Here is a 14,577-nt window from a genome sequence, read left to right on the forward strand (position 1 = left end):
AAAAAAAGAATAAGAAAAATACTGCTGCAAAGTTCTCCACTAAATAAAATACTCTCAGTCTCAAACCAATATCACATAATAAAATATAATGAAAAATATAAATAAATAACTATGGATTACAGTGCAGCATTATCAATCCCAGCTTGTCAACAACCGCGTATGGTCGTAGATCAGCTGCTATAAAAACACCTTGCTTTCGTTATTGCGTTGGCCCGATCGGAATTACCAGCAAAGGTCTATTTAAATGCCAACGGGAGCTGCGTTTGAATTACGGTCGTTTTTTTTCCTTGTAGTAGTGATGTTCACACTCGCATGATGCCTTTTCAAGTGCGTTAGCAACGTCGGCACACTGCTTTCGTCTTATCGACTAGTCTTTGTCCGTTGACGTATTTCACTGGGAAACCGAAGTGTTCCCAAACAGGAGACCTTAATGATATGGGTGGCTCTTCAAGCTCCGGCTTGTCCGTACTGTCTATGGGCTTGTCTGCATTGGCCATGACGCTAGCTAGCGAGAGGCTGGGCTAAAGCATGCCGTGTATGTTGTTGTACAGCACGCGGTGTGTGATTTTTATTTTTTTCCCCAAACCACTTCAGCGGAAATCCCTCCCTGCAGTCGATTTCATTGGTTTAGGTTACAGTGACGGCGGGTAGGTTTAGAGATCAGTGTTTGGTGTAGGCAATCTGTACAGTGATTGACATATTGACATGACCAATGAAAACTTTAGAATCAGCTGCAGGGCGGGATTTGCGCTGAACGCGGAGACTTCCGCCACTTAATATGTTCGTGTGGAAACACGAAAATTGACCTATGTTCGGCACACAAAAGATTGCGTTCGGCTTTCGGTGCACACGTGCACCGTACCGAAAGCCCTGTACCGAAACGGTCCGGTACGAATACACGTACCGTTACACCCCTAATACAACCACATCACGCAATCTAAAGTTATTTTATTAATGAAATAGACATATTACATACCTGAGGGCCAATTTGGGGTCGTTTTTTAATCCTTTACAATCCCCTAATTGTCTCCATCTGTTGAAAGCCAGACAGAGTGTGACTCAGTTTCACCCTTCATCTTTCATTTTCCCTTTCAGCTTTTAGTTCTTTTTCATTTTATTTCCTTTTTTCCTGTGATGGTCCTGCCCCAGTATCAGCCACAACTACAACAGATAATTGTAAAATAAAATGAAAATACAATTTGGCCTATATAAAGACATCTCCTGCTGACTTTTACCTAGCTGGATTCTCACTAACACAGGCTTTTCCGGTGTTACGCCAAAATCTGTGACCCGTTAGAATGTGTTACTGTAGCGCCGTCTACCTGCCGTAAATCATTTTGTGACTTTGTGGGGAAAATCGGGCCCAGGCAAAGGCATTATTAAAAACTATATTAAACTAGCGTTCTTTTCACTGTTAGTGTCGTTTGCTGTTACAGCTCATTTATGATCATCAGAGGAACAATTATACAGTTTCAGAAACATTTAGAAGTGACATATTGTCACTATTAAGAAAAAAAGCATATAGTCCCGGACTTGGTCGAGACCAACTAGAATATTTGGTGAGTCCAGTGGCCGAGTTCGAGACAAGTCCGAGGCCAAATACCAATGAGTTCAGTTTGAGTCCGGACTCAAGTACTACAGCCAATCGATACATCTTTATAGAAATGTATTTGTTCGTTCCTCAGCACTCTGTAAGTACCATCTTTTATACACAGGCAACACAAAACCAAACTGAGCACCTTTAAATGCACTGAGTGACACTCACTCTTCCAGAAACTCCTCATTTAAACATTGTAAGATAACACACTGGATACAAAATGAAAATGCTTTTACTTGAAGACCACAGTTTTGAGCAATGCACAACCTTCAAAGTGTCTGTAAGGGCAGGTTACATATGTGTGACGTCAGGGAAAGACACACATAACACACATAGAAACACACAAACACACACACACAGTCGATGCATTATGGCTAATTTGTTACCCATGCTATGGATGGAAATCTCAGCCTGTCGGTGGGTCAGTCCTCCAGTTTGGTCCAGACTGAAATATCTCAACAATTATTGGATGACCCCAGAGCATTAAACTTTGGCGATTTCCTTATTAGAGCTAGCCTCAACTGGCCACTCGATGAACTGACGGTGGCCACTTGCCAAATACCTGCAAAATGTATGACATTCCCACCAGCCTCAGCTGTACTTTGTGTTTTGTGCTAATTAGCACGTTAGAATTGCTGATGTAACCACAACTGCGGCTTTTGTTTCGACAAACGACGGATACGCTAATAGCTCTGAGGCTGTACTTCAGCACAATGCTGCTTTGTTTACATTATCATGCTATCATGTTAACACTGACAATGCTTACATGCTGAAATAGGATAGGTAACCATAATGGTGCTAGTTATCAACATGTTAGCATTGTCAGTGTTAACATGATAGCATGATAATGTAAACAAAGCAGCATTGTGCTGAAGTACAGCCTCAGAGCTAGGGCTGCACGATTATGGCCAAAATGATAATCACGATTACTTTGATCAATATTGAGATCACGATTAATTATCACGATTATTTGTTGATTTTAACCAAAACAAATTTTATTGTCACTGGCTAATTATAACTGCTTTCACATCCATATTGTGCTACATTCCTCCTTTGTTGAAGGATACTATGAAGGAGTATGCCATTTCAGCTGATGTGCGACCGCTTTCCACACATGCACGTTTGCCGTGAAAAGATACAGGACGTTAACCGGTATCTACCGGACGAAATAGCAACGCGGATTACGGTGCCACTTAAATGTCTGCGTTGCGCTCTGATGCTCCAAAACAGACGTTACAGGCAACAGAAACATCGCTGCATGTCACGCTAGTTAACACTAATAACACGTTACACAGCAGCTAGCGTTAGCCTACCGTTAGCTACAGTAGTAACTGGATTAAACACGGCTAAAATGCTGACAGCTAAACGGTGTAGTGTGACTGTATTTCACTGTTAGAGGATTCCAACAGCGGGACGTACAACAGTCTGCTGCTAAAGCTATGAGCTAAAAGACTCAAACTAGCACTGGTCACTGCTGTCTGAAAAACAACACAGACAGGACAAAATGTTGCGTTTACTGGTAAACTGGTAAACCTTGTGACGACTTATGACCGACTGCTATTTTTGGGGAATTTTCCTCACGTTACTCTGTTCTCTGTGACTGTCAACATCTAGAAACTAAGCTGTGCGTTGCAGGGAACAACTCTGATTGGCTCATAGAGGCACGTGATCAGAGAGTGGTTTACGGAGCTTTGGGAAAAAAAAAAATACTTTGATTCTATGAACGGAATGAATCATTTTAAATATCGCTCGATCACGTGAATTTGATCGTGGGAAGCCAAAATCGTGATCGTGATCAAAATTCAATTAATTGTGCAGCCCTACTCAGAGCTATTAGCGTATCCGTCATTTGTCGAAACAAAAGCCGCATTTGTGGTTACATCAGCAGTTAACTACTGTTTGAGCAGGACTGTAGAGCTTTGTGAAGAAAAAAAAAATAATAACACATGGGTTTTCCCAAGATGGCGCCTGCCTGTATCGGTAAACGGTATTGTCTTTATAAACTATGTTTTTAATTAACTGTCTGTACACTTACAAAGTTCTCAATGCTTCAGTTTACATGTAGGGACCCTCATGCTACCGTGGAAGTGTGGTGCTATTTTGAGCCTTGTTAGTGGTGTAGAAATAGAGATTTCTTGTTACTTTACCAGTGCCCCTACGACTAGCGTTATAAGCTAATTAGCGGTTTGTGCTAAAACTGGTCACATTCGATTAGCATGAAAACATATCCCAGAGAACGGTCGACTCGGTACCCATTTGTTATTAACCCCAAGGTTCATTTTGCGCCGTATTTTTCCTTTAAATTAATCTGATTAAAGTAGGTCACACATGAATCGTCTATTGGAATTCAGTGCTCAACATTTCTCTATATTTCTTTCTTCGTCCCCTTTTACCTCTCTCACTCATTTCCAACCACTTGAATCCACAGTCAAGGTCTTCTGAATGCTGCGGTCCATGCTCTTTGCACTACTAATCAAAACTGGGAAATGTACAGTAATACACTGGTTATATAAACGTGGTTGTGATTTGTTGTTGTTTTTTTCTGCAGTATGACGGTGGCGATGAAGGCCCAGGCCAGGTGGGAGGTGATGGACAGAACAGATGTTTTCTACGCGGGCGTTGCTCTCATGGTGCTGGGCACTGTGCTGGTGGTCGGCAGCTTCCTGGCTCTGGGATTCATTGGCACCTTCCTAGGTGGGTGTCTATATCAATCTATAGCTAAATAATTTACCTAAGGGGATCAATATCAAGTATTCTGATTCTGATTCTGAAACACAGTGTTAAATATTAAAGGGGCAGTCCACTGATTTAACGTGTCAAGGTATTTTTTTAGTCACAAATGTTGATGTATTTTGATTGGCTGTCACTGTATGTAAGTTAAATCGCAAACCGCATCCCAACCATATTGTTTTGACTGCCGTCGCTGTCTTTGTGTTGTAGACTCCAGCATTCACTTGAATTAAACCAGTTAAAAAAAATATATATATATTTATAGTTACTGTTTTTGGTGTGGATGGCTCTTTAGCCTTGTTGTTGTCTTAATTACATCCCTATTTATGTTTTTCTACATACTACCTACAATATATTCTGTGTATGATGTACTATTAAACATTTATTTATTTATTATGACTATTTAATAAGGTGGCATAAATACATGCACTAAACAACACACCGACTCTTTAGGGATCATATGTGACTTTGCATATATACAGGAGGAAAAAAAACATGCACTTACAGAGGAACGACACATAACCCAGACACATTTGTGTCAATTTACTGTATAGAGCCTGGCTCATTTCTATGCATGTAAAACTGTCAGTCAACTCGGGTATGACGTCATTCCCAGCTCTGGCGTCCGAGTTCCGAGGTAAATGGAACCCCCTGCACTGTCTTTGTCCATCACTCTGTGCCAACTAATCCCCAACTGTGTTGACAGGGGGGGGGGCAGCAGAGCCAGCAGGAGGGTGTGTGAGTGTTTGTGTCTGTATGAACAGGCGTCACCTTTGTATGAAGATGGAGCAAAAAAATCACTCTCTCTGCAGCCCCTAAGCCTTGAAATAGTCTCCCAATAAGCTTAAGGCCATTGGACTCGGGGGACTCTTTTAAAAAGCAGCTAAAAACCCATCTGTTCAGACAGGCACTTAGGTAGCATGTGATTTAAACCAGTGGTCGACAGATACTGTTTTTTCAGGGATGATACCGATACAAAATATTGGTATGAAACACTATTTGGAACCGATATGCATTTACAGTAAAAATGAAAATATTTTAGTCAAAATAAACATTTCACAACATGTTACAAACTCCTGAACAAAAGTTTGAATAAACGCTTTAAGCCAGTGGTTCTCAAACTTTTTTCAATAATGTACCCCTTTTGAATTAAGCCATGTACCCCCTGACCAGCGCTAATTATTTTTGGTTGAAAATAAGTCTATATAAAGAGGAACAGTACAGCACTGTCAGCGATAGATTTACTAAACAACAGCCTTGTAACTGAAAAAAAAATAAATTTAAATGCTGATGAGAAAAGGAGACAAAAACTGTAAAAAAAAAAAAAAGATGACAGAAAGAACAAAGGAAGTAAGGCAAGAATATGTCGAAAATAGAGGAACAATGTTCTACAATATCTATTAAACATTTTTGTTAAATATCTCACGTACCCCCTGCAGTCCTCCAAAGTACCCCTAGGGGTACACGTACCCCCATTTGAGAAACACTGCTTTAAGCGATTATTACAGTTTTGCGGACGGCTTACGGAGCTGTAGCAGAACCAAAGTAGCGCACTTTTTAAGTCATTAACTTTATCGGTTATCGGTAAAATAAAACCCTGATACAGATAATCTGCAAATTGCCAAATATCGACCCCAATAATCGTCCAGGTTGATAATTGGTCGATCCCTAATTTAAACTTGTGTCTTCTGTCTTTTTCTCCCCTTGTTTTACCTTTGCTTTATTGACTTGACTGTATTAGATTTTATTTGATAGTTTTTCTTTGACTGTGACGCACTATGTGACTGCTGGCTGTGAGAGGTGCGATATAAATACATTTTGTTTGCTTGCTTGCTTGCTTGCTGGCATGTATGATATATTAACAGTCTAGCCCCAGAGCCTCTTTCCAGGTATATCCAAAGACAAGACACAGAGTAGCTAGGAGCAAAGGGAATGGCAAGTGTAAAATACCACATTGTAGATCTAAATTTGGACAACCAGCTTTCTCTATAAAGGGTTCACAACTCTGGAACACATTACTAACTAAATCCAATTCATTTCAGGTATAAAATATTTTACAACACTAAGTGTTGACTAAAAGCAACCCAGAGCTGTACCCATTTTTAGCTAGTTGTACTGAAAAATGACCAACGTGTAAATACACGTTGGTCATGGTATGTGTATTTTATTGTATTTCCATAATTAACTGAAAGCTGTATATTTTAATTAGACTGTAAATGGAGAAGCCCAGCTAGGGACACGAGTTGAACATTAGCAATAGCTATAAACTCTGTGCAGCACATCAGTTTCATGGTCTGTATTGGAATTATGTTAAAGTGCCCATATTATGCTCATTTTCAGGTTCATAATTGTATTTTGAGGTTGTACCAGAATAGGTTTACATGGTTTCATTTTCAAAAAACACCATATTTTTGTTGTACTGCACATTGCTGCAGCTCCTCTTTTCACCCTGTGTGTTGAGCTCTCTGTTTTAGCTACAGAGTGAGGCATCTCACTTCTATCCCATCTTTGGTAGGAGTCGCACATGCGCAGTAGCTAGGTAAGGACTACTAGCTAGAAGCTAGCACTGCTAGCGGTTACTGGTTAGCCACCTCGTTCTCAATGGCAAAACACTGCTACAACATCCACGAGTTCACCCTAATCTACATTAGAAATTGTATAGAAGTACTTACATGTCCCTCGTCTGCAGGTATTCCACGCAAAGTTGGAAGTGCGCCCTCGTTTAAAAGAAGTCTCCTGACTAGTCCTGCCTTGTACTGACCGAAGTTGGAGAAACAGCTAGCTGATGTGGTATTAGCTAAAGTGGTTAGCACACACCAAATGTTTCGGCCGATGACGTAGACGGCCCTGCCAATTTTGACTAGCTCACCCGGAGACTGAAGGCAGGATACATTCAGAAACCTGTATCTCACTCAAAACAGCATGGATGTTTTTTTTTCCAAGTTTGTATGCGTGTGGAAGCACCAGAGACACAAAATATTGATTTTTTTTTTTATCATAATATGGCCACTTTAAATTGCATCGTCCCTATTAAAGGGGTGATAGAATGCAAAACCGATTTTACCTTGTCATAGTTGAATAACGACAGTTCGGTGGGTAAATAAGACATACATAGAAGCTCAAAATTCCATTGATACCCCGATCCACAGCAAATCTCACATTTTGAAACTGCTGCTGAAAACGGGCAAATCTCAACAAAGCTGGATGCTGACGTCAGGATCTCAAAACCTAGTCTTTGTCACGCCCCAACATTTGCACAGGCTACACCACTGACCTGAGGTCAGCTTAGTCTTCTGAATCTAGCTAGGTCATGCAGATCTCCAGAGGTATGCTATTTAATTACTAAATTCACTTCTGAGACTTTTTTATGCGAGAAATCAACTATGTAGAGGTCAAATATGGGCCGTTTTACGAAAATTTATGGCTAATTGCAAATTTTGTCCGACTTTGTGTCGCAGTTCAGCAGGAGCTCAGCAGGCTATGTGACAGCGGCCGGTGCTGCCTCGCTGCTCGGCGTGTCCTACTTCATAGACTCGCTGTGAGCTAGCTGGATCTCCGTCACGAAGGGAAGCCTGCGGCGCGCCATACCTGCGCAAAGTCACCGGTTCTGAGTTACTGGACTACAAAATGCCAAGGCCCTCAGGGCCTGCAGCTAGCCGCGATCTTTAGCTACCCATAGGATGAGGGGACAGTAGCAGCTAACGAAATCCCCAATGTTCACAAAAATGCATTCAATTGAAATCGGACACCATAGTTAGCTTTATACACCTTGGGGTATACAGTATGTTCTATAAGTGGCGTGACGAAATTCAAACTGTAAATAGACTTTAATTATGCCGAAAGTGAAGCTAACTAGCTAGCCGCGATCTGTACACATAGCTAGGATTGAAGGGACAGTAGCAGCTAACGAAATCCCTAATGTTCACAAAAATGCATTAAATTGAAATCGGACACCATAGTTAGCTTTATAACACCTTAGGGGATATGTTCTATAAGTGGCGTGACGAAATTCAAACTGTAAATGGACTTTAATTATGCCGAAAGTGAAGCTAACTAGCTAGCCGCGATCTGTACACATAGCTAGGATTGAAGCGAGAAGTAGCAGCTAGCGAAATCCCTAACGTTCACAAAAATGCATTAAATTGAAATCGGACACCATAGTTAGCTTTATAAGACCTTGGGTCAGATGTTATATAAGTGGCGTGACGAAATGCAAACTAAATATGCTCTAGTTATGCTGGCAGCCAGCCAGCTCCACGGAGCTCCAGTAGTCCAGTAGCCGAGAAACGGTGACTTTCACTGGGTGAGGTTGCCGTTTTCTCGTCAGACTGTGTGGAGCTCCTAAAGTCTGACACGTCTTACCAAATTTGCGATTAGCCATCAATTTTCGTAAAACAGCCCATATTTGAGCTTTATATAGTTGATTTCTCGCATTAAAAACGTATCAGAAGTGAATTTAATAACGAAATAGCCCGACAAACAACGTATAACTTTGCAGTGTCTGAAATATGAGACCTGCTGTCTCATCTCCAATGTGTTTCTATGGGGTTCACTCAAACCAATCAGCGCGCAGCTCATCTAAATATTCATGAGCATACCATATTTGGAAGAAAAGCGCTTGTTCCAAATCGAGCCATATTCACAGGGTAGTTAAGGGCCTAATAAAATAGCATTCAGGCAATTTTCAGCCCAACCAATGTTACATACCCTATTAGGAGACCTTAAGGAACAGTGTGAAACACCCTATATAATCAGATAGAGCAGCAACGTTAAAGTCTATCCGGCAAAATTCCTCCTCAAGTCAACAGTGGGACTAGGCCCAGCCAATATCAGCCAATAGACAAGTTTCCTCGGCACACGTGAACACAGACGGCAGTAAACAGATAACGGTAGTGCAGAAAACTGGGGAGAACACAAGTTGTTGTTGCCAGTTGCCGTAAAAGTGATACATAATAACATTTTCAATAGCTCCAGAGACATTACTTTGCGGCACAGAGTAGTTACTTTATTCATCCAGAGATTTATGTGAATGCAGTCTCTCTTTAGTATATACACTGGGATTCTCTATCAAATAGTTGTGTAAATTGTATCAGGATGCCCAGAACATTGTAAAATAATAACATGACACCTAACCAGAGGCCTTGGCGTTAACGAGGTAACTTCAGGTTCAACCCATGGTTTTGTGTATCACAACGGTGAATCACTTGTTAACTGGTTAAATTGTAACTTATGCTGAACACCTAACCTGCTCGGGAGCAGGTTATGTTGAAGATTAGAGATCAACCGGTATAAAAGCACCGCCTACTGACCAATCAATACTTGATTGATAACGGCGTCACCGTTCTTAGAAGATCCGGTAGAACTCGGTGCGTGGATAGTGAGGCGCTCAGAAAAGTTTAGAGACCGACAAGCCCGATGACATTCTCTGATGGGTATCTTTTTCAGCGGAGGGAATAGGCCGTTTGTAACTTTTTGAGGGCCCAAAGGACAGCACTGTTGTTTGGGGCGTGACTGATTCACCTCTAGTCTCTAATCTTTTCATATGAATTTAAATAAAAAGGTTGATGATTGATCATATAATCATTTTCAAAACATTCAAAACTGTAACTGTGTTATGTCTGTTTCAAAAGGCAGCAATAAATAACATTAAAATCTAATTTAAATAATCTATTAAAATTCTAGAGTGTTCATGTGATTTTATACATTAATGGTGAAATTTGTATGCATTCATGCATTATTATGCATTATAATGCGTGATAATCGTGAAACTGTGATTATTCTTGAAACTATAATCGTACCAACAATATATATAATCGTTGCATCCCTAATGGGCCTGCGTATGTGAAAATGGTTTTGTCCCTCACCATAATCTACCTGCACCGTGTTTTCTTTTACACACACACACACACACACACACACACACACACACACACACACACACACACACACACACACTAGAGGATATAGCCTGTGGGTGTGTGTTGTAATTTGATGTGTCTTATTCGCTTTATATTAAGCCCCTTAAGTCACTGTGACCTGATGATTCAAACTGATGGCACAGGGTTAGAATTGAAGATCCAAACCCAATCAAATTACAGGATCTGTTTACAACCTACTGATCACAGACCTACTTCTCTAAGCTACCACTAACACTACCAATAGTCTTTAACAAATCCAGGTTGCTCTTTTAGGAACACACACAAAAAATGTTGTGCTTCGCTTTTAAATCTGAATGGGTTGCCGGTAGTTGCTTTGGAGGTCAAAAATAAGTTTAGAAAATCTTTCTGAAGGCCGGTTAACTGGTTTCCTATTCAAAACCAAACACATTTGTTTTGAAAAAACAAAACTCTTTTTCATCCTTCCCCACCTGTGGAGTTTAAATGATCATACGTAATGAAAATTGTTGTACAATTTGGACATTAACAGACTCTCTTTAACAGAAAACAGGGCCAGCAGCACCACATGTGTAACTCAGCAGGTCACTTGTACCTACTGTGCCTGTTTGTGTGTGTTTGTGTGTACACAATATAGGAACTTATGACATAGCGAACAATAGTTTGTGCGCAGGTTACAGTGTGCCGTGTCCTGCAAGTAGTTCAGCTGCCCCCAATTTTTTATTTCCTAAAGACCCCCACTGCACAAGTCAACAAACACACACACACACACACACACACACACACACACAATTATTATATTATATTATAACACAATTATTGTTTACCACCAACCTCCAGAACCAAAGAAACATACTAAAATTACTTCTACTGGTGCTGAACTGAAATTGAACTTTTATCAGTATAAATATCCATGTTTTTTGGTGTTTTACTTCTGTACTACCCAAAATTTTGATTCCAAAAAAATGAAGAAATTGAAATTGTATCCATTGTTCCGCAGTGACAAATCTCCCTACGTTAGTGTTCTCTGGGGAGTATGTTTTTTTGGTACCGACTGACTGTGTTGGTGCTGTAATTTGATTGGTGCAACTGTGTGTGTGTGTGTGTGTGTGAATGGGCCCTGAAAAATAGTTTTCTATTGCTTCTCTGTCATAGCCTGGTTGACACCAGACCTTTCTCAGTTGTAACTGAGAGTGGGTCTGGGGAAGGTTCATTCACAGCCCATTTCCAAAGGGGCGTCGCCAACGGACGGCGCTCAAATGCCTCTGGGCGCAATTGGATAGTCCTAAAACCAATCAGAGCGATGAAGGCGATGACGTATGCAGAGTGACGGAAAAACATCTCAACCAGCGAGCATGTTGCGCTATCGTCATTGTGTAAAACCCGCCTCAACGGTTGTGATTGGTGCCTCGATTTAGAAAAATTGGAAAAGGGCTTGAATGGGCTCTTGGCCAGACGGACTTGCAGAGCAAATCTCAAATTTGCTGGAAGTTGATCAGGGTTTTCCCAGGCTAACTCTGTTAACTCTGTCATGATTCAAATTGCGTATCGGGACCACTCCTAGCTGTGAGTCTTGATCGTCTAGTCATAAGACAACTTAACCCTAAGTCAGCTCTATTACAAATCATTTATATTTAAAAAATACCCAAAACAATGGCATTACAAGATTGAAATATAGACTATTTAAACTTGCTCTGCCCCTCCATCCATAACACTGACTCACAACACTGACTCACTGCGAAGTTGCCAGTTTGGGTCATCTTTCCAGCTATGCAAAAAATTGCATATTGTATGTTTAGGGATGAGAAATTGATAAGCAGACATGCTATTTATGACCGGATGTAACTTTTGATACTTTGCGGTAGAAGTGGCTCTCCCAGTGACTTTGTTGCTCCCAGTGTTGCTCTCATGAAAAAACTAGTGAAGACCACTACTATACACCATGACACATGGATGTTTTAAAAGAACTGGATAAGACTGAATCATTTGAATGAAAATGACTGTCCTTCATCTGAAAAACAAACAAAAAAACATCTAAAATAAAGCAGCGTCTTTTAAATTGAACCTTTCCCTTTGTTGTCCTTGAGAAAAAAAAAATGTTTTCCCGCTTCCTGTTTTGCTTCAGCGTTATTCCGACCCATTGCAAGTTTTAATCAGGAGAGACTTCATTAAGGGTGAAAAGCAGTATTTAACATGATGCACAAAAAGTCTTCGGTGATTAGACTCCATCGCTATGTGAAATTTATAAGGTATAGAGAGGCCAAGGGCCGACAGGAATATAATATATCTATAATATAAAGGGCTCAGACACAGCGTTTCAGGCAGAGTCGCTGCAGCAATGGGTAGTATGAGAAACATAATGTTTTTTGAACATCAAAGCATGTAAACATATTCTAGTAGACCCCAAAAGCAGTATAATATAGGCTCTTTAACTGAAAGAGTGAACACCCAGAATCAGCTGATTAGGCTGGGTAAGAGAGAGAGAGGAGGAGAATGAAAAAGCACAGAAGTCTTCCTGAATCAACTTACGCTGAGCTTCATTAATAATTCATTTAGTTTACAGTTCTGGCTGTCCGTTTGTGTCTAAGGTTTAAACCTTAGACACAGTTTCAACAAATATGTTTATAATCTGTTTCACCCTGTTCTTCTATCCACAGCGGACTTGCCTAAAATTAAAGCAATTTAGTAAACTATACATACCATACTTTGAAATACATTTTTCAAAGTATGGCAACCCCTTATTGACCTTATAAAGAAGCTGCAGTTCCATAGTGTGCCTCAATGAAGCTGACTGTCACCCTTTGTGTCCTATTTTTAAACTTATATATATATATATATATATATATATATATATATATATATATATATATATATATATATATACTTTACTACTTTAACCTCGCTTTTTAACTGTAGCTCTTAAAGGTGCCCTGCCACACAAAACCGTTTTTACTTGTATTTTTTGAAATATGTTTGGTCCATATGTGTTTGTGTTATGTCGTGAATGAAAATGAACTGCTACCTCCTCTGTCAGCTCTAGACACTGAAAAGAAATAAGTGGAGAAATCAGGCCAATTACTGACATGGTGTTGCCTGAGCTCATTACTATTTGAAATTTATTGTTAGGAGGATAACCCCTTGAGATGAAGCCTCTCGTTTTCAAGGGAGTCCTCATGAGCTCACCCAGTTGCGCTGGGTAAAGGATGCTGATAACCAGGCTCTCATTGGCTAGCTGTTAGCCAGTCAGAGTCAAGCAGAGAGTTAGCTCGTTGAATATTAATGAGAACTGGCATAACTCGAGCTGAGTCTTCCTGCAGGCTTTCTATACCACGCTAGAATGGCTTGAAACAAGGTAACCAAGGCATTTTTTGCATTTTTTACAGAGTCCATGGTAGATCTTCAGACATTACCACAAGTAATGAAATACTTGTGGCAGGGCATCTTTAAAGGCAATTCACCAAGAAGATGATTTTTTTGTCTTGTTTGTTTTTCTTGCTGTCTTTTTCCTACAAACCATATTTATAAGTGCCTTGTGTGCAACAACTGTTTTGTCTGTGTTGTCTCACTCCCAGCGGGTCAAAAAACGACACTTGGTCAGGAGCCTTCAGCATCATTTTTCTACGCGCTGAGTCGGCTCTCTTGGCGTCACTTTTTGACGCTCTGGGTCGGGAGCGATTTGGCGTCATTTTTCAACATGCAGGGTACAACCACTTTGTTAGGGGTTTGGGAAAGAGCGTGGGTGGGGTTAAAACATGTACATTTAACTGACATGCGGGATATGGTACAGTTGGGTTTAGGAAAAGATGTACCCTTTGTTTGTTTTATTAAATTTTTTTTGAAGATACGTGTACATTTGCATACTTGAACTTTGTAAAATCTGTAAAAAAAATAAAAAAGAAGAAGAATTTGCTAAAAATCCTCTTAAAGAATATACATAATATAATTTATATTTCTATGAATTCAATTTTTAGTTCAATTATTATTATTTATGTGTTGGTACAATAATCCAACTTTTACTCTGGAGTATTTCCCATGAGGTCATGTCCATGTGCTCATATGTTGACATCAGTAGCAGCCAGGTGACGGAGGGGCAGCCAGACACTGTCGCATTAACAAGGCTGTGTGCTGCCAAAGCCGTGTTCCCTGGCAGCGCATCCTCAGTCTGGCTTCAGAGTCTGCTGTTTTGTCAGAAACATGTCAAAAATGATTGTAGCATGACAACTGGTCTAAAATCTGTTGTAACCATGGCAACACTGTGAAACAGTCCACCAGGTTTGCCTCTGAATCCTTGTCGACCTGTACTAGTTGATAAACTGGTGCCTGGAGACAAGCGTTATGCCTTCAGAGATGTTCCCT

The 14,577-nt window shown here is 40.3% G+C and overlaps 1 protein-coding gene across 2 annotated transcripts in view; it reads left to right on the plus strand.

Annotated features, from left to right (window-relative positions):
- pemt (phosphatidylethanolamine N-methyltransferase) overlaps positions 1-14,577 on the plus strand; it is a 65,414-nt gene that overhangs the window by 37,606 nt on the left and 13,231 nt on the right. For both annotated transcript variants that reach the window (XM_031295363.2, XM_031295362.2), the window contains exon 4: positions 4,146-4,291. In XM_031295363.2, coding sequence (XP_031151223.1) covers positions 4,146-4,291 — 146 coding nt within the window. The remainder of the gene's footprint in view (positions 1-4,145; positions 4,292-14,577) is intronic.

This window comes from Sander lucioperca, chromosome 22 (assembly GCF_008315115.2).
Source record: "Sander lucioperca isolate FBNREF2018 chromosome 22, SLUC_FBN_1.2, whole genome shotgun sequence".
Taxonomy (NCBI): domain Eukaryota; kingdom Metazoa; phylum Chordata; class Actinopteri; order Perciformes; family Percidae; genus Sander; species Sander lucioperca.